At 36.7% G+C, this 21,170-nt stretch overlaps 2 protein-coding genes, 1 long non-coding RNA gene and 3 pseudogenes across 3 annotated transcripts in view; 4 read left to right on the forward strand and 2 right to left on the reverse strand.

The window, feature by feature from the left end:
* Positions 1 to 21,170, forward strand: part of LOC148692761 (putative disease resistance protein At4g27220) — a 91,669-nt gene that overhangs the window by 10,033 nt on the left and 60,466 nt on the right. The window lies entirely within an intron of this gene.
* Positions 405 to 2,894, forward strand: LOC148692764 (18.5 kDa class I heat shock protein-like; annotated as a pseudogene).
* On the reverse strand, positions 3,317 to 3,979 carry LOC148692765 (secreted RxLR effector protein 161 pseudogene; annotated as a pseudogene).
* LOC148692766 (18.1 kDa class I heat shock protein-like) lies at positions 7,234 to 8,071 on the forward strand (annotated as a pseudogene).
* LOC148692767 (uncharacterized) lies at positions 11,018 to 19,598 on the reverse strand. The gene is made up of 2 exons (XR_015952953.1): positions 19,277 to 19,598; positions 11,018 to 12,437 (listed from the first exon to the last, which is right to left on the reverse strand). It is a non-coding gene; the product is annotated as an uncharacterized LOC148692767 (long non-coding RNA).
* LOC137743657 (disease resistance protein At4g27190-like) lies at positions 14,265 to 18,713 on the forward strand. The gene is made up of 3 exons (XM_088679446.1): positions 14,265 to 16,960; positions 17,054 to 17,713; positions 18,411 to 18,713. The coding sequence occupies exons 1-3, from the start codon at positions 14,477 to 14,479 to the stop codon at positions 18,711 to 18,713; spliced, it is 3,447 nt and encodes a 1,148-aa protein (XP_088535572.1). The 5' UTR covers positions 14,265 to 14,476.

Here is a 21,170-nt window from a genome sequence, read left to right on the forward strand (position 1 = left end):
ATGTGCTGTTTTTAACGTTTTGGTTCTCTTGTGTTCCTTTCTTTGATTTCTGTTGTCTGTTTGCTTATACGTTACTTTGTGATTCCTTTTTCAATGTTGGGTGATGAAATCTAAGATTTTTATTAAATTTTATGTGTAATTCCAAGTCGAATTGCCACCTGGGTAATCAGGAAAAAAAAAAAAGAAAGAAAGAATTTGGTCTCTGGTTACAACCTCTCTCTCCTCTTTCTCTCTCTCCAAAACTTAATTTTGAAGTTATCGTGCATATTTTTTTTGGATCAATGTCACCTTTTGATTTGTCTTATGGTTTTATCGTCGTACATCATTGGTCGACTGTCTTTGTTTTCTTCTGTAGCATGGAGAGCTGTATAAGGGAATTTTTGCAATTTTATTGCAAAAAAATAATGTCAGTTTTCCCTTCTTTGGATACAGCTCAAACCAGGAGCAAGTCTAGTATCCAAGCTCTACGTTCGTTGCATGTAGCACATGAAAAGACTAAGTATGTAGTAAGCTTTATTTGGCAGGTATTCCCTCAATATTACATTTGTAATTGATGCAGTTATCGTTACTCCAACTATTTAGTAAATAATTATTTTCCCCTTTCTGCTTTGAAGAAATAGAATTCTCTTTAGATATTTAAATTTGTTTCATTCATGATGAGGTTGTGTATAAATTGCATTGGCATTTGTAACTCAATTTTTTACTCAAACATTGTTTATGAAGATTTCAGTTGCATAATCTTTCATATAATTTTCAATCCTGCAGCAACTTCGAGTACAAATTACGTTGGCATTTGTACCCGCGCGTATAAATTGCTTTGAAGAAATAGAATTCTCTTTAGATATTTAAATTTGTTTAATTCATGATGAGGTTGTGTATAAATTGCGTTGGCATTTGTAACTCAATTTTTTACTCGAACATTGTTTATGAAGATTGCAGTTGCATAATCTTTCATATAATTTTCAATCCTGCAGCAACGCGCGGGTACAAATTCTAGTAGCTTAACCAAAGGTAAAGAGGAGTTAGAGGCCAAACAAGCAAATTACGTTCCAACACTTAGTACTACAGTTTAATGATATTCATTTTTATTTGTAAGTGAGATGTTTTAGGTTCGATTCTTATCAAAAGCGAATTCAGACCACATTATTGTTCACTTATCTCCTGTGTAAATAATATCGTTTATTCATAAAAATAAAAAAAATAAAAAAAAAGTAATGTGATGTGTACAAAATAATACAAAAAATATTATAAAAAACACATAAAAGCATCTAAAGCCTAAATGGAAAAATCCTCCACAGAGCCCCAATCAGTAAGGTTCTATACGCCGTAAGATTGAAATAAACCATTTTATTGTGCACCGTAAGATTGGAAGAATCAATCTTATACCTGGCCAATTACCAATGGTTGATCAAAGTTCTAGCTCATAAATATTAAGTACAAATGTGAAAAAAATAAATTGAACTCTTTAGCCCTAATTGAAAAATAAAAAAAACTTTGTTTGGTGGAATTCTTTCCTCTTCTCTATCCAAATTTCTCTATTTTTTGGTCGAAGCCCAATTCTTTTTCATTCAGGAAGTTTCTAGCAACTTCTGTTTTGCCTTCATTGTGCTGTTGGGTTTCGTGCTCTTTCTAGTTTTACGGTACCTGAAATTTTCCAGAAACGTCTTTGACTCCTTATAAATACACCACTAACCCACTCCCTTCACCAACCAGTGAAGCCAAGCAAGAACTCTCTCTATTGACTCCATTTTGATTCCCAAGGCTTTTCTCAGCATCCAAACAAAACACATCAAGATTTTTTTGGGTAAATTACACAAAATTACCTTAATTATGGATCGAACCATAATTTCATACCTCATGTTTTAAGCATTGCAATTTCGTACCTCAACTTATGAATTTATTGCAATGGCGATGGCGATTACGCCGCTTCAAATTCTCACGACGCACTTGAGAGCTCCCTTGCCGATCTTTAGAACCTTGATGACGGATAGATAAGGATTAGAAAAGTCTCGATCATCGCCAGGTCTAGGAATCGCGGGCGGGAAGATCATACAATAGCCAGATCTCGAGTTCAAGTGGCTTCCATGACAGAGGACTTGCCGCAGATGGCCATCAAGAAGCAACGACAGAGAAGAAGAGGGAGAGAGACACGAGGAGAGATAGGGTTTTTAATCATTTTAATTTTTTCAGATAAAAAAATTGTTCACTTATTTGATTTTTAAATTATGAATAGGTCCCATTATTGCCAAGTCATTGTTTAACAGTCAAATTGACAGAAAATTTAATGAAGGTCTGACATTGCAACGAATTCATAAGTTGAGGTATGACATTGCAATGTTTAAAACATGAGGTATAAGATTGTGGTTCAACCCATAGTTGAGGGAGTTTTGTATAATTTACCTTTTTTTTTCAAAATGTCGCTTATCCTCAACTCTTGACGAGGAAACAGCATCTTCGACCAATTCTCCCTCAACTTGTGGGACCCTTTCAAGGATTTCCCATTCCCTTCCTCCTCATCACTTTTCGCATTCCCTGAATTTTCTTGAAAAAATTCGCCTTTTATGAACAATAGGGTCGACTGGAAGGAAACCCCCAAAGCCCACGTGTTCAAGACGGACATTCTGGGGCTGAAGAAGGATGAGGTGAAGGTGGAGGTGGAAGATAATAGGGTGCTTCAAATCAACGAAGAGAAGTACGTGGAGAAGGAGGACAAAAACGACAAGTGGCATAAAGTGGAGAGGAGCAGCGGCAAGTACTTGAGAAAGTTTCAGCTTTCGGAAAATGCAAAAGTCGATCAGATTAAGGCTGCCATGGAGAACGGCGTTCTAAGTGTTATCATACCGAAGATAGAGGTGAAGAAGCCTGATGTCAAAGCCATTGAAATCAATGGTTAATTAATGTTGGAACTAACTGAGATAGTCGAAGGTTTTGTGAACGTGAAAACCTAACTGCACTAGAAAACTGGGAAAATGGATATGTTATTGAAGTAAAATAACTTGGCTCTTAAATAGCCTTACAACAAACAAGAAAAAGAGATAACTATCCACGATTGTACAGATCCTAAAATCGTGGTAACTGACTAGATTGAAATCAAAAGAAACAACTTGTCCCTCAAGTATAGGAGGGTTATTAGCACGTCCAGGTGTAAACCCTAGAACAAAGGAACCCTAACTTTGACTACTTCAACATCCTCCCTTAAGCTGAATACCAGTGAAATTCAGCTTAATCCAGGGTGTTCGCAGACTCCCATTGCTTCTCGAATCCTTGCAAAAGCTTCGAACTTCATTGGTTTAGTCATGATATTTGCGATTTGCTCCTAGGTAGAGCACTGTTTCAGTTCCACCACTCCATCATTGACCAGATCACGAAGAAAATGAAAACGAATGTCTATGTGCTTGCTGCGACCATGCATTACTGGATTCTTCGAGAGTTTGATAGTTGAAATGTTGTCATAATACACCACCGTAGAATCATTCTGCGCATGACTTAAACTTTTCAGAATTCTCCTTAGCCAAACAACCTGACAAGCACTTGATGCAGCAGCGATAAACTCAGCCTCTGTGGTAGAGAGGGTAACCACTGGCTGTTTCTTAGAAGACCACGACACTGCACTTGAATTTATCATAAAGACATAACCTGAAGTACTCTTTTTGTCATCCTGATCCCCGGCATAGTCGCTGTCCGTGTAACCAAAGAGTTCTTCATCTCCTCCCTTCCTATAAAACATTCCAAAACTAGTTGTTCCCTTCACATATCTTAGAATCCTTTTAGCTGCCATCATATAAGACTCAATGGGACGTTCCATGTACCTACTGATGAGACTTACAACAAACATCAAATCAGGCCGAGTGGCTGTTAGATACATGAGACTTCCTACCATCTGCTTGTAAAAAGTATCATCGACCCTTACTCCTTCTTCATCCTTTGTAAGCTTGAAACCAGGAATCATTGGATTTTGCACCGAGTTGCACTGTCCCATGTTGAATCTTTCAAGAACTTCTTGAGCATACTTTCGTTGACTTATGAAAATTCCATCTTCCTTCTGCAGCACTTCAATTCCCAGAAAGTATCTCATTTTGCCAAGATCAGTCATGTCGAATTCGACCATCATAGACTTCTTAAATTGTAGAATCATAGCTTCATCATTACCCGTAAATATAAGATCATCTACGTACAACACACACAATCAATATTTTACCTCCATTTGTTGTTTTAGTGAACAAAGTGTGCTCGTAGGGGCATTTGTTGAAGCCTTCCTTGACAAAGTATGATTCTATGCGACTGTACCAAGCTCGGGGAGCTTGCTTGAGTCCATACAATGTTTTCTTGAGTTGATAGACTTTGGATTCTTCTCCCTTTTGTTCATAACCTGTAGGTTGATCAACAAACACTTCTTCTGTAATATCTCCATGGAGAAAGGCTGATTTAACGTCAAGTTGATAGATTGACCAACTTTTCTGTGCAGCAAGAGAGAGCACTATACGAATTGTGTCCAGGCGAGCCACTGGTGCAAAGACTTCTGCATAATCCACTCCATATTGTTGACTGTACCCCTTAGCAACTAGTCGCGCTTTATACTTGTCTACCTTCCCATGCTCATTGAGTTTCGTTTTGAAAATCCATTTAACTCCAACCGTTCTTCCTCCTGCTGGCAGATCAGTTAGTTCCCATGTCTCGTTCCTCTCTATCGCCTCAATTTCTTGGTCCATTGCATGCCTCCATTTCTCACTTTTCACTGCCTCTTCATATGTCATTGGATCACTATGAATAAGTAACGCTAGATGAGCTATATTCACCTCTTCTTCGTCAGAGAGACCTTGACCAGTCTCATAGTCACTCATCCATGCAGGTGGTCTTCGTGTTCGTCCATCTGGAAGTGAGTTATCGACGTTTGAGACATCGACATTTGAGGCATCTCCTTCAGAAATATTGCTGCTGCCAACCCTATTTCCTTCTAGTTCTTTAATCACGTCAAATTCATCTTCATTGCTTTCTTCTTCTGAACTTGCTTCTTCATCGACTTCCCATTCTAAGTCAGCTAATATGGCCTGCTGATGGTTATCATCCCAACTCCATTCTTGATCTTCTTCAAAGACCACATCTCTACTGATAATTATCTTCTTTGAAATAGGATCGAACAGTCTATAGGTTTTTGACTCTTCGCTGACCCCAAGGAAAATGCACTTGAAACTTTTTGAATCGAGCTTCACTCGCTTATTGTCTGGTACGTGGACATGTGATATACATCCAAATACTCTGAAATGCTCCATTGAGGGTCTTCTTTCGTTCCATGCCTCTTCAGGTGTCTTGCTCCTCACAGCAAGAGTAGGACTTCTGTTCAGCACATGCACGGTCCAATTCACGGCTTCAGGCCAAAAGGTTTTAGGGATGTGCTTATCTGACAACATACTTCGTACCATATTCATAATGGTGCGATTTTTCCTCTCTGCGACACCGTTTTGCTGGGGAGTGTATGCAGCAGTCAACTGTCTGTGTATCCCATTTTCATTGCAGAAGCTTGTGAATTCTTGTGATGTGAACTCACCACCTCGATCGGTTCTTAGACTTTGAATGAAGACCCCAGTTGCTTTTTCCACCCTAGCTTTGTAGGTTTTGAAAGTAGCAAAAGCTTCTGACTTCTCTGCCAAGAAATAAACCCAAGTTTTTCTGCTAAAATCATCAATGAAGGTGATGAGATACCTTTTGTTGCTGTTTGAGATTGGATTAATCGGTCCACAAATGTCAGCATGCACCAACTGAAGTCTTTTAGAAGCCCTCCAAGTGCTTTCCTTTGGGAATGGATCACGGTGCTGTCTTCCTACCAGACAACCTTCACAAACTTGTTGAATGGCTTTGAACTGTGGTAACCCTTCAACCATCTTCTTTTGCTGGAGTATTTTGAGTCCATTCCAGCTGAGGTGCCCATATCGTCAATGCCAAAGAGTTGCCTGATCTGTGGTCAGAGAAGAGAAGCACTTTGTCTCTCTTGATGGTGGGCAGTGAGCTAACACAACAAACATTCTATTCTGAGTCATTTTAGTTTCAATGATCAGACCTTTCTCAGGATGAAAAATCTTGCATTTTCCTTGTTGAATAAGCACAGTGAGCCCCTTTTCTTGCAGCTGCCCAATACTTAGCAGATTGTTCTTCAGTTCTGGTATAAAGAAAACACTGGTGATTACGTGAACTATCCCATTCACCTCTACTCGGACTGTTCATTTGCCTTGCACAATAAGACTTGAATCATTTCCCATGTTGACTGATTCTTTGAAACTGTTGTCGAAATCAATAAATAAGTCCCTCTTGCTACACATATGGTTGCTGCACCCAGAATCGAGGAACCAAATGTGCTCAGTTTCAGCTTTTGTGTAATCAACATATGCCATCAATAGCATCTCTTCTTTCGTCTCTGCATAATTTGCATGTTGATCATTTGCTTTCTTTGGGCACTCCCACTGAAAATGCCCGAGTTCATGACAGTTATAACATTCTAGGGTTGCTTTGTCAAACCCTAATCTGCCCCTTCCTCTTCCTCTTCCACGGTAGTTGCTTCGTCCTCCACCTCTTCCTCCTGGTTGGGCTCCATAAGTGACTTGCAATGCTTGTTCCTCCACAACTACATGACGGCTAATTCTTTGTTCATGCACCAAGAGACTGCTTTGAAGATCATCGATGGACAAAGTATCCAAATCATTGGATTCCTCAATAGAACATACAACGTAGTCATATTTTGGAACCATAGATCTCAAGATCTTCTCAATGATCATCACATCTTGCATGTGCTCTCCATGAATCCTCATCTTGTTAGCAATGATGAGGGTTCTTCCAAAATACTCGTTGACCGACTCTCCAGCCTTCATGTGCAGTACTTCAAATTCTTTTCGAAGAGCCTGCAATTGGGCACGTTTTACACGTGCTGTTCCTTGGTATTTCTGTTTCAAAGAGTCCCAGATATCATTCGAGGTGTCCTTCTTCAAAATTGTCTCTAAGATCGAACGGTCAATAGCCTGAAACAAGTAGTTCTTGCACTTCAAGTCTTTCAGCTTTTGATCTTCGATTACCTTTTTCTGTGATTCGCTTGACTCGGCTCCTTCTGCTACTGCAATGATTCCTGTCTCCACCAAGTTCCAATACTCCTTGGAACGTAGAAAGTTTTCCATTAGCATACTCCAGTGATCATAATGTCCATCAAACCTCGGAATGGCAGGTTGCACAAAACTGCTTTAAGATGTCATGGCTTTGTTCCTTCACGCTAGTTACTTTGTTGCAGGTTTGATCAGGCCCCGTGGTGGGGCTCTGATACCAGATGTTGGAACTAACTGAGATAGTCGAAGGTTTTGTGAACGTGAAAACCTAACTGCACTAGAAAACTGGGAGAATGGATATGTTATTGAAGTAAAATAACTTGGCTCTTAAATAGCCTTACAACAAACAAGAAAAAGAGATAACTATCCACGATTGTACAGATCCTAAAATCGTGGTAACTGACTAGATTGAAATCAAAAGAAACAACTTGTCCCTCAAGTATAGGAGGGTTATTAGCACGTCCAGGTGTAAACCCTAGAACAAAGGAACCCTAACTTTGACTACTTCAACAATTAATAGTGAACTAATAAGAGGAAACAGCATCTTCGACCAATTCTCCCTCAACTTGTGGGACCCTTTCAAGGATTTCCCATTCCTTTCCTCCTCATCACTCTTCGCATTCCCTGAATTTTCTTGAAAAAATTTGCCTTTTATGAACAATAGGGTCGACTGGAAGGAAACCCCCAAAGCCCACGTGTTCAAGACGGACATTCCGAGGCTGAAGAAGGATGAGGTGAAGGTGGAGGTGGAAGATAATAGGGTGCTTCAAATCAACGAAGAGAAGAACGTGGAGAAGGAGGACAAAAACGACAAGTGGCATAGAGTGGAGAGGAGCAGCGGCAAGTACTTGAGAAAGTTTCATCTTTCGGAAAATGCAAAGGTCGATCAGATTAAGGCTGCCATGGAGAACGGCATTCTAAGTGTTATCATACCGAAGATAGAGGTGAAGAAGCCTGATGTCAAAGCCATTGAAATCAATGGTTAATTAATAGTGAACTAATAAGTTATGAATGTTGTCTACTTAGGAAATAAGATTATGAAATAGAGTGCCAAAAAAAGAGTGATTTTGTGTAGTTGTTTGTAAAATAATGACTTGTACGTAGTTAATTTGATACAAATTTGGATTTGCGGGTTTGAAAATGATAAAAATTTTAAGTGAGAGAATAATAAGAAAACAGCTTTTGTAGTAAAAATTTAGATTTAAACTTTTTGGTAAAGTTCATTAGGTTTCATGTTCGAATGTGAAAGTTATGTTATTTTTCTATTACTCGTCATTTCACTCTGTATCTTTTCACGCGGTACCATACCATTACCAAGCCCCTTTCTCCCTTCTCCCTCTTCGTCTCTCTATGCCTACATTCCATCTTCTCTCTCCTCTGTCTCACTTTCCATCCGCAAAACATTTTTGTGAGTTTTTAGATTTTAAAGCTCTGATTGGATCAGTTTAAATGAAAAGTTTTAACCAAGCTTCTAAAACTGGAAAAAGGATTTCTAGGCAGCAAAAGGCAAGACCCATGGCGTACAATTGAGATTTTAAAGAAATGGCTTTGAGATTTGCTAGTTTAGGATTTTCCTTTATGGCTTTAAGATGGCGGTGGAAAATAGTTGTAGAGAGGGCGAAAAGGGACGACGAACAAAACGAAGGAAACAAATATATATTTTTTAGTATATCGATATTTTTACACTAAGGGAACAAATGCAATTTTTAACTCACAAGTAAAGGTACGTCCATGGTGTTAACAGAGGGATAACATAATTTTTTAAATTTAGGTTGAATCGAATCTTGATACAAAGGCTTTTAGTAACGCATAGTTTCACGAGTGAATATCTTCCTTACTCACATTTCTTAGAAACTCCTTTTTTTTTGTTTTGTTCAAAGGTATGGAATTTCAATAAAAGAAGTTCAAACAGACGAATGACATCTTACGTAGCCATTGAGATCACCGACATATAGAAAGAAGAGACTACTTGTGCAAAAAAAAGACCATAATTTCTGCTTGTTACCGTTACCTTCTGTAACCCTTGGCCCCATTTTGTCAACAAAATTGTAACAATGGTCCCTCAATGTTAACCCAATTATAGTGTTGGTCCCTCAACTAAAAATGCGCGACTATTGGTCATTTAACTCATTAAAATGTACTATGGTTTTTTTCGTCTACTCCATCAGAACTTCCGTCAAAATGAGTCATAGTTAAATGACCATTGTAACAATTGGGTTAAAGTTGAGGGCCCATTGCTCTAATTGGGTTAAAATTGAGAGACCATTTCTCCAATCGGGTTAGAGTTGAGCGACCATTGCAACAATTTTCTCATTTGATTTTTCTTATTTGCCCCTTGATTCAGCCTCACATGAATGACACGTGTCTCATTTTGACGTAAGTTCTAACAGAGTGGATGAGAATGTCCATAACTGCACGTTTTGATAAGTTAAAGGACCAATGGTCACATATTTTTAGTTAATATTTTTAGTTAAGAAACCATTGTTCCAATTCAATTAAAGTTTAGAGACTATTTTTAGTTAAGGACCAATGGTCACCTATTATGCTTTTGAAGGAGTTTCTTAAAAATTACCATAGAAATAATGGTCTTCCTAGATGCTCCTTGCAGTTGGACATTCTGATAGCTTATGATACCAGGTTGGAAAATGAGTTACTAGGATTAGGCTGGTTCATAGTTCGATTCCATTTAACTGTAATTGGAAGAAAAAAAAAACATTTCTACTAAAAATGTATTCAATAATTTTAAAAACACTTTTAAACGATTTCGTACAGAATTTATATGCTATGACTAATAGTAGGCCAACTATTGTTCGAAATAGATTACCAATTCTAATTCTAATTATGATGTTTGTACCGTGAAATAATGTGACGCCACGAACGAATGAGGATGGCTCAAACCATGAATTGTGCCTTGAGAAGCAATGCATCCAATTTTCTTGCACTTTATCCTTTTTTCTTTACTTTTTTTTTTTGTTACAGAGAATACCAAAGGGTTCGTAAGCAAAGTATCCAAATCTTTTTCACGTTTTTCTTGATAAAGAGAAATACAAAATGGTTTCGAAAGCAATGCACCCCATTCTCTTTCACTTTGTCTTTTTCTTGTTGAAAGAGAATAAAAATACCTTACTTCAGAATCACCTCCTCTTGAGGTAATGCTCGTTAATATATATATTTTTATTCTCTATTGATATTGTTAGAAAACTCTTATTAACCCTTCCCCATTGAAGTTATCTACTCATATATTTGCATTGCTGAGGTAACAGAATCTGTTGTGCATGATACCATTCAAAATTCATATTTTCTAGCAAATTCGTGAAGTACCAATGTCAATACCAGACACATGAGTTGTGGCTGAATAAGGCACAGATTTCAGAATTTCACTTTTACTTTGCCGAACCGTTGCATTGGGTTGATTTACAATACAGGTAAGCATGTACATCTTGGCAACTCTATTTCTTTTCAATATTTGTTGTTTTAGGTGTTTATTTTTACCCATGTGTGACTAAAAAACAAAAGTGTTGGTTTTACGTTATATTTTCTAGCAAATTCGTGAAGTACAGGTCTAGTACCAGACATATTGTTGTTGAACAAGGCATATATTTCAGAATTTCATTTTTTTCTCTACCGGATAGTTGCATTGGGTTGATTTACAATACAGGTACGTATGTACTTCTTAGAAACTCCATTTCTTTTCAATATTTGTTGTTTTAGGTGTTTGTACTATATGTTTCCACGTCAATTGAAATTGAGCTAATCCCCTATTATAATCGAATTTTTATTTTTCTCACTCAATACAAAAAGTTTGAAATCACGTTTGCTATATGGTGGTGAAATGTAAACTATTCGAAATTTGAATGCTGTAAAATAATAATGAGTAAATTATACACATGCATTGAAACCATCAATTGAAAATATGACTTTACCCCTTGAAATTCAATTTTCTTTAACTAAAACTCATCATAGTATATTTTCCTAACAAAAACTCAGTGACTTTACATATATATGTATTTTTCGGCTTTTTAGCCAAAATGGTCCTTAAGATTTGCATAACATATCACTTTGGTTCCTGAGATTGAAAATCTATAGAAATGGTCTCTGAGATTGTCCACCATCCATTATTTTGGTCCTTTCATTAAGTGTCCCGGAAGTTTGGGTAATTTTCAAAACTTCATAACTCAATCGTTTCTTAACCAAATTTGATCCATAATATATCAAAATGAAGATAGGAAAGTGTAGAACAAGATTAACCTATTTGAAGCCCAATGGTTGCCAGAGATGGCTGGAAAATAGCCTGAAAGGTGACTAATCCCTTGGAAAACTGGAAAACTCGCTAGAAACTGGGTAAACTTTAAACGTTCATAACTTCTTCAATACTTAACGAAATCAAGTGATTCAAAAATAAAAATCATACTTCAAAAATAAAAATCATACTACTCAACTAAATCGCCATGGTTTGGCCAAAAAATGGCTCGAAAGTGGTTGTCTTGATCTCGAGTTAGCCACTTTCGAGCCCTTTTTTGGCAAAACCACGGTGAATTAGCCATCGAGAAAGGTACCATTCTCTTTGTCTCGTCTAGAAGTATGACTTTCGTTTTTGAATCACTCTATTTCCTTAAGTATTGAAGAAGTTATGAACGTTTAAAGTTTACCCAGTTTCCGGCGAGTTTTCCAGTTTTCCCGCGGACCAGTCATCTTTCAGGCTATTTTTCGGCCATCTCCAGCAACCATTGGGCTTCCATATAGGTATCATCTTGTTCTACACTTTTCTATCTTCATTTTGATACATTATGGATCGAATTTGGTTAAGAAACAATTGAGTTACGAAGCTTTGAAAATAGCCCAAACTTCCGGCCAAGAGCTTAGGGACACTTAATGGAGTTTTTAACAGAATGACCAAAATAATGGATGGTGGACAATCTCAGGGGCCACAGTGACGTGTTATGCAAATCTCAGAGACTATTTTGACTAAAAAGCCTTTTTTTGGCTTCTCCAACTTATATTGTTAGAAAGCTCTTATTAACTCTTCCCCATTGAAGTTATATGTTCATATATTTGCATTGTTGTGCATAATCTGTTCTCCATGTGCATGCTAACATTCAACATTCAAATTTTCTTGCAAATTTGTGAAGCACCACTACCAATACGAGACATATGATTTGTTGCTGAATAGGGTATAATTTGTTGCTGAACAAGGCATAGATTTCAAAATTTCAATTTTACTCTGCCGGACAGTTGCATTGCTCTGCTGGACAGTTGCATTATCGTCGATTTACGATATAGGTACGTACGTGCTTCTCGAAAACTCTATTTCTATCCAATATTTGTTGTTTTAGGCGTTTGTTTTTATCCTGCCTGACCAAGAAACAAGTGTTAGTTTTACATTCTAATGCCCGTCAAATATTCTATTTCAAGCTCCAGCTCAATAATTTTATTGATTAGGTTTTGACTTCACACAATTATGTATTTTTAGATGCCTAAAATACCCCTAGTAACTTAATGTCAGATTAAAAACAAATTTTAATATCATGATTTCACTGCATATTAATAATAAAAGTATATGATTCTAGTGTTTTCATTTGTTTTAATTTTTTTTTCCTTTTTAAATTCCTTAGTTGCTTTTCAAATTTGCATAAATTAGGATTTTTTTTCTTTATTTTTTGGTTTAGTTTTTCCGTTTTCAAAATATGTGAGCATTAGTTAACAACAAAATATAAGAATGTTATTTTTTTTTTCAAAATTATTTAATTATATTCTATATAAATATGGGTAAATTATTTTACTACACATATATAATAACAATAAAATGTGCTTAATGTATGTAATAATACATGCAAAATAATTTACCTACAACATAAAGGATGTGATTTGGTTCAAGATTTATTTTACCTATATTTCACATATAGGTATGGGGAAATTATTTTATGTAGATTAAAGTACCTACATAAAGATAAAGAATGTGATTTGGTACAAGATTTAATTTACAATTATTTCAAATATATAGATATAAGTAAGGGGAATTTTGATCTAGGTGCAACATCCCTAGCATTTAGACTTTTTATTAAACTATTTTCTACAATTTTGGTGCCACATTTTCTAAAATGTCCTCTTTTCGAAATTCAAAATTAGATGAAGTGCTATTGATCCACCAATTTATTCAAAAAGTAGCTCCGAAATCTAGCCTTCTTCAACCAAATGTATTTTTATTAATCCAAAACAAAGAGACATATTATTAAGTTGTCAACCAATTATATGTACCAGAAATTAAAATTAAACAAACCAAAATTAAAATCAAATGTACCATAAACTAGAATTAAATGTACCAACATTAACACTAAATGTACCAATCAACGATATATACAAAATAATTCTCTCAATAAAATGCAGACATAATAATTTAAAAAATATAAACATCCACCATTTTCATTATCTTGAAGATAAAATTATATTTTAATTTTAGGAGAAAAAAATATTTTTTACGAAGAAATTATAACAAAGAGATAACTTGATAAATATTTTGAATGAAGAAATTATAACAAAGAGATAATTTGATAAGCATCAGGTGGGACTTTGTTGCAAGGCTTCATATCGTTTCGGGTTTGAGCTTAAGTGATGCTTAAGCCTTAAGTATGAGTAAAAATTTGATACGTTTTCTGGCTGGGCTCAAAACTGTCATAAACAGTGGGTGATGGAGGAAGGAGGCTTGAAATTTGAAACGAGCCATGAGGGCTGCTGGAAAAAATTAAAAAAAAAAAAACTAGAGTAGGTGTGGGGTCTATGGTAATGGGATGAGGATGAATGAAAAAACCATAAAACAAAAATATAAAGAAATAAAAGAACTGAAAAAATCCGGATATATCATGTTGCTTACCATATCGTGTAAGTCTCACAATGGGTTTGTAATAATGTGGTTCAAATTCGTCTTTGATAAGAATCGAACCTAAGATCTCTAACTTACAAGTGAATAGAAATACTAATAGATAGTAGTACTAAGTGATAATACAACTTAGATTTAAACAGGACAAAAATATATGATTATTAATGTTCTGTTGGGTTGCCTCTTTGGTTTAGGCATTAGAGCACTGAGCGCGAGACTTACAAAAGCTATCAACAAAGAGGAGCATTCCAGCCGCAGTCTTTGATTTCAGAAGGAAATGGCAACGGACATTATAATTGCAATTGGCTCAAAAATTGGAGAGTGCTTGGTCACACCAATAGGAACAGAGTTTGGCTATTTGTTTAATTACCATTCCAACCTTGAAAGTCTTAGGGGTGAGATAAAAAAGCTTTTTGACAAGAAAGATGGAGTGCAGGGATTGGTAGATGCTGCCAAAAGGAACGGTGAAATCATCAAACCTGATGTTCAGAGTTGGCTAAAGAATGTGAACGACGACATGGTCAAAAAAGTGTTGCAGTTTGAGGATGAAATTAACAACAAAGGGCGATGTGTGTATCGATGGAGCTTGAGTCGGAAAGCCTATAAGATTACACAGCATGTTCTTCAGCTCCAAAACAAAGGAACGTTTGAAAATGTGGCCCATCCTGCACCTTCACGAAAGATATGGTCAACATTCAAAGAAGGTTTTAAAGATTTTAAGTCCAGAATGGCAAAGATCAATGAGGTGATAGAGGGTTTGAAGAGGGAAGAAGTAAGACTGATCGGGATCTGTGGAATGGGAGGAGTGGGTAAAACCACAATGGTGAAAGAAATCATCACAAGATTGGCAGAACTGAACCTGTTTGACGAAATCGTAATGGCAACTGTGTCTCAAAGTCCAAGTGTTAAGACGATCCAGTCGGAAATTGCAGGCCAAATAGGTTTGAAACTTGATGAGGATCCCGAGTCTGTAAGAGCACTAAAGCTATATGGGAGACTCACGGAAATAAAAAGGATCCTGATTGTATTAGATGATGTATGGACAGAGCTTGATTTTAAGGCTATAGGACTTCCTTACGAACATACTAATAAAGGGTGCAAAATTTTGTTGACATCACGGAATTTGGAAGTCTGCAACGAGATGAGAAGTCAACAAATTATTGAAGTCGGGACTTTAACAACAGAAGAATCACAGGAGCTCTTTAGAGAAATGGTAGGTGAATCCTTCGATGATCCTGATTTACATTCCACTCCAAAAGATGTTGTGAAGGAATGTGGAGGTTTACCTATTGCTATTGTTACTGTTGGAAAAGCCCTAGAAAACAAAAAGAAGCATGCATGGGAAGATGCCCTTAATCAGCTGCGAAATTCTAACCCAGTGAACATCCCTGGAGTGGACAGCAAAGTTTATTCTAGCATAAAATTGAGTTTTGATGGCTTGGAGAGTGATGAAGCAAGGTCATGTCTTTTACTTTGTTGTTTATTTCCAGAAGATTATAATATTCCAATTGAGTATTTGGTTCGATATGGGTGGGGTCGAGGATATTTTAGCAGCATCGTTACTTTGGAAGATGCAAGAAATAGAGTGCATTCTTTGGTTGACCAACTAAAAAGAAGGTTTTTGTTACTAGATGGTGGCACGAGTGAGACTACAAAAATGCATGACATAGTTCGCGATGTTGCCATATCGATTGCTTCTAGAGATCCACATCGATTTCTGGTAAGAAGTCATGCTGAAAATAAAGAGTGGCCAAATTTAGCTACATATGACACAATCTCACTGGTTGGCGATATGGAGATTCCAGTTGGTTGCCCAAAACTTGAGCTTCTACAGATGATGGATGGACGTTTTTCAAAAGGTAGCATGGACATCATTTGTGATGCGATGAAAGAACTGAAGGTTTTAGCTTTGGTGGGAATGGAAATGGAAGACCTAGGCTCATCAAGATCACCAGGAGTACTGAAGAACTTGTGGACCTTGATCCTAGATGGGTCTGACTTTGATGGCATGTCTACTGATGTTATTGGGCCTTTGGAGAATTTAGAAATACTCAGCTTTCGGGATTGTTATTGCATCTATGAGTTGCCGAGGGAAATTGGACGACTTAAACAATTGAGGTTGTTAGACACGACAAACTGCAGGAACCTTGAGGTGATTCCACATGGTATCTTCTCCAGCTTATGTAGACTTGAAGAGTTGTATATGATGGGTAGCTTTGATAAATGGGACCTTGGAACAGGAAGAGAAGATGAGAGGATGGCAAGCATTTCTGAGGTGATGTCTCTGTCTGATCATTTGAAGGTTCTATCCATAAATGTCATCCACTTGTTGCCAAAAGACTTAGTCTTGAAAAGCCCAACAATAAAATTCCGTATATGCTTGGGAACTGGGGCAGAGGGATTTTGTGAGATGATCGATAGACGTGCTGAAAGTGATGCAAGGAAGTTGATGATGATGACAACTTATGCGTTCGAAAATTGTTTGGTGATTGTTGAAAGTGATGCAAGGGAGTTGATGGAGAGTCAAGCAGTTGGACTTATGTTGAAAAAATCTAAAAAATTGGCTTTGGGCAATGTTAAGAATTTCTCTGCCCTCACTGAATTAGACGAAGAGGGATTTCAAGATTTGAAAGTTTTGTATCTTAATCATTGTCCAAATATCGAGTATCTTGTAAATGGAACAAGTGCACTCTTTCCTCGCATACAATCAGCTAGTCAGCTTCCGAATAGCTTTTTGACCAACCTAAGATTCCTTCGATTGTCAGATTGTGGTGTCTTAAAGTATGCCTTTTCACTATCAGTAGTGAGAAACTTGGTACAACTCGAGGAATTAGATATTGATGGATGTCATCAAATGGAAGAAATTGTGTCGAAGCAAGGGAGGGAACATGAGGAGGAAGCCGATACGATAGCTTTCCATAAATTAACCAAATTGAGTCTCTGGCATCTATGGAGTTTGGTTGGTTTCTTCCAAGCCAACAAGCTATACTCCAACCAAGAGGTAAGTCCCACTATCCAATCTCTATGATATGAGGAGGCAGCCGATATGTGGAAATTTGAAATTGTTTAACCGATAATGATTTTTCTTTTTCAGGAAACAACGGCAAGGGTTGAGCATCAATCTGCAGGAATATTTGAAAAAGCAATATTTCCATCAAAGTGCATTTCATGGTTTCCCGAGTTACGTGAGTTGGATATATCCTGGTGTGAGTTTACACACTTGTGGAAAAACATTCCGTCTGGATTCCAGGGCTTCCAAAATTTGAGATATTTGGAATTGATATGTTGTTATGGTCTAGAATATGTGTTCTCGCATTTAATTGCCTCGGAACTTTTGAATCTTGAAAAGGTAAAGATATCAGGATGTTTCCAAATGGAAACTATAGTCAGAATCACAGAGGAAAATGAAGAAGAGGCGACAAAAGACATGATTTTGTTTCCGAAACTGAACACATTTGAACTAGAATTCCTGCCTCGTCTCACAAGTCTTTGTCCAGCGGGATCTACATTTCAATGGTCATCCACAAAAAATATGGACGTGTACAGATGTGACAAATTGAAGACATTGGGTGCTGTAATTCCACAAAGAAAGAAGTTGGAGAATAAGTCTGAGAAGGATTCAACAAGTCATGATTTCAGCACCTCTCCAACACGTTCATCAAATTGGTGCCCTGATGTATGTGGATGCACACCATATTCAAGACCAAACGCCCAACGCTCCATTGAAATATTGCCACGTCCAATTAATCTGGAGGTAAGCTTTTAAATTAGGTTCAATTAACCTCTATAATTACAACTTTTAATTAGTATTGTATCATCTCCAACTTCTTTTAGGTTTAAGTAAAAACTGATGAAATTATCTATAAAGTAGTCAAACAATTATTCTACCATGTTTTATAGAATATATACATACATGGATAGTACTTAAAAAATTGAACAATAAGGATCGTCAAACCACATTCTGCTACCTAATTGATTTTTTTGAGGTACCCAATGCAAGTCGATCTATAATATGCAAGTACTAACCTTGAGAAGCCATTGATATGAACAAGATTGAACCAACGAACAAGCAAAGATCTTCATCTCTCTCTACACGCCTTATGCACTCCTATATGGGGTAGTGTTTTGTGCTAGAATAATGTGTATAAAAGTGGGACCCAAGCCTTACACTTATAGGTGAGAGTATCAGACTAGCAACTGCCTCAAGAAACCTTTATCAGATTCCACAATAATATTGGAATAACCCTTTTCAGTTAGCATGTCTCACCTGATCTACAACAAGCATAACCGTTTTGAGAAACACATATACAATAAACATAACTGTAGTGCTAAGTGACTTGAAAATTAATTTTGTCCTTAAACCGCTATTTTCTGAAACACATATTCAATAAGCATTACCATTTCAACTTATTCCAACTTCAGTGATTTCTAATATTCTCCAATGCATGCAGGACAAGAGTTTACAGAACGTTGTGGCTTCAGCAATTCGTTTACCATATCATATGTACAAGCCAATAAAAGGTCATTTGTTGCACCAGAATTTCATTTCAAAAATACTATTTATGTTGCTTATTTTATGTATTATAAATTTCGACTGTGATTATTACTGTTTGTTTCTAAATTGGTGTTTGCTTATTTGTTATGATAATTTGGAAAAGTTGTCTCTAGCTACCAATATTTGCATTTCAATTTATAATGCTAAAAGTTCTGTAATACCATACACATTTAAGATGAATGACATGTTTGTAGCATGACACACGTAATATTGATCATACACATGTAAGCTAAATAATATGATCATTCACTATAAGGTCTGATATTAATTCATAAAATCTGGTTTTCCCCTAAACGTAACGGAAATCATATTTATCTAGGCATGCTTAATATTTGATAAAGAAAAAACATTTCTTAAATAAATGTCCACTCACACCTCAGGCTAGCTCTCCCTTGAGTAGCCTTGTCTACCAAATAGGTAAGTTCAAGCAACTTCAAGAGAGAATTTCCTCCACATTAAGTCTTAAACATCTACTGGACAGCAGGCAATTCAAAACCAAAGTAAGCTGCTGAATACAACTACAATAAACAAGGAATCAGGCTAAGCTATTGCCTTCATCATAACATGATTTTGGCCCCCATTTTCTAATTTCCTACCACATTTTCACATTCTTTCCATGAATTTTATAATTCCTATGCAAAAGAGTTCAATCTAGGGGATTCCACAATATCACAGATAGAACAATCACCACAAATCGAATAAAAATTTGAAATCAAGAATCGATCCCAAAACTGAAAGTTGAAATTCTGGAAAAGGACTTACATCGGAGGACAGCCCACCAGGAGAGGATCATTTATACCTCCTGGGTCGAGATTATTGGCCGGAAAACCCGCGGTCGCCGTTTCTTTGATCTGAAATTGAGGAAATTTGGCCACGAATTTGCAGAAACTAACTTGGCGGTTGGAAAGAGGACGGAAAGAGGAGTCTGGATATGTAATTTGACGGCCGTTGGTGACCGGTGGACGACGGCGCTGTTGCGTCGGCTGTTTTCGGCCTGTTCTTTAATGGGCTCCCGTTGTTGCAGCTTTGAAAGGGAATAGGGAAAGAGGGTAAGGGAGGTAGTGGAGAATTTTGGTTTTGTATTTTTTTTGTTTTATTTATTTAATTTTTTTTTAATACATAATATTATCTACACCAAATGAATGAATTAAATATGTAAATCAATAAGTTTTATTGGATTTGGATCGATTTTAACCTGACTTGTTAAGTTAACGGGTCATCTAAACCAACCCGTAAAGCTAATAGGCTGGTCACCCGTTAACAATTTTTCCTTTTTATTTTTATAATTTTTTTTTTAAAAAAAAAATTGCAGAAGTAAACCAAACACAACTCATATGCAACTTCCCGCTTTTTTGCATATTTTTTCTAAGTAACAGATTAATGGGTAGAAGTTAGAACGTAACACTAGTTTGAGAATATTTTGCATATGAATCAATCACATTCACATCTTGTAAAAATTATTTAGCAGCGATTCAATGATGCTTCTATTCGAACCCTTGGGATCACACTAGCTAAACCATCGAGCTCATGTCCCTTGGACCAAGGAGGTGCATATCGTGATGAATTATAATGATTAGATCAAACGTTTACGGCTGCCAACCATACTGTTGATTGTAATTTCCACCCATCATGTTTAAGCCCCGACCTGCTGCAGAGCCACCATAGGGACCATTTTGAGGATAGTTTGGAGCGCCTACTCCATAACCACTCTCTTTGTCCCTTTGAATCTACACAATTAAAAACCTCCAACACATCAAATAACTCATAAATTTCAATTTTATATAATTGAAAATGAAAATGATCTAATTGGATGAAAATGAAAAATGGGAGTTGTACCGACTTGAGAATGGCATGGCTGCTTTCTCTCGGTGATCAGCAAGTATGCGGTTCAAATTTGTCTTCGAAGAAAATTAAACCTAAAACTTCTCACTTACCAGTGAAGGGAATACTACTACTAGACTATAGTACTAAGTGGCGGGTTTCACCCTTTTTTTTTTTTTTTTAACAAACGATATTATCTACGTTTCTCCCTTTTTTATATATCAATTCTTTTGCCACTTTTGTTAAAAAAAATAAAAATAAAAATTTTCAGTTCTAGCTTATACCTAACCAATTACCAATGGTTGATCAAAGTTCTAGCTTATAAATATTAAGTACAAGTGTGAAAAATAAATTGAACTCTAATAGGCCTAATTGAAAATAGAAAAAAAACTTCCACACGCCCTCACGTGCAGTAAAGATAGGTTGGTGGAATTCATTCCCATCTTCTGTCCCAATTTCTTTTTTTTTTTTTTGGTCGAAGCCCAATTCTTTTTCATTCAGGAAGTTTCTAGCAACTTCAGTTTTGTCTTCCTTGTGCTGTAGGGTTTCATGCCCATTCTAGTTTTTCGGTACTTGGAATTTTCCAGAAACGTCTTTGACTCCTTATAAATGCGCCACTAACCCACTCCCTTCACCAACCAGTGAAGCAAAGCAAAAACTCTCTGTACCGGCTCCAATTTGATTCCCAAGGTTTTTCTCAGCATCCAAACAAAACCACTCAAGTTTTTATCAAAATGTCGCTCATCCCTAACGCTCGACGAGGCATCAGCTTCTTTGACCCATTCTCCCTCAACTTATGGGACCCTTTCAAGGATTTTCCATTCCCTTCCTCCTC

Source organism: Pyrus communis, chromosome 11 (assembly GCF_041283825.1).
Source record: "Pyrus communis isolate YQ-2024b chromosome 11, ASM4128382v1, whole genome shotgun sequence".
Taxonomy (NCBI): domain Eukaryota; kingdom Viridiplantae; phylum Streptophyta; class Magnoliopsida; order Rosales; family Rosaceae; genus Pyrus; species Pyrus communis.

Excerpts from the sequence above, each read along its gene's own strand:
- LOC137743657 (XM_088679446.1), top strand. The coding sequence starts at position 14,477 with ATGGTCAAAAAAGTGTTGCAGTTTGAGGATGAAATTAACAACAAAGGG. Across the intron at positions 16,961-17,053 it reads AGCTATACTCCAACCAAGAG|GAAACAACGGCAAGGGTTGA; the intron begins GTAAGTCCCACT and ends TTTCTTTTTCAG. Across the intron at positions 17,714-18,410 it reads CACGTCCAATTAATCTGGAG|GACAAGAGTTTACAGAACGT; the intron begins GTAAGCTTTTAA and ends CAATGCATGCAG.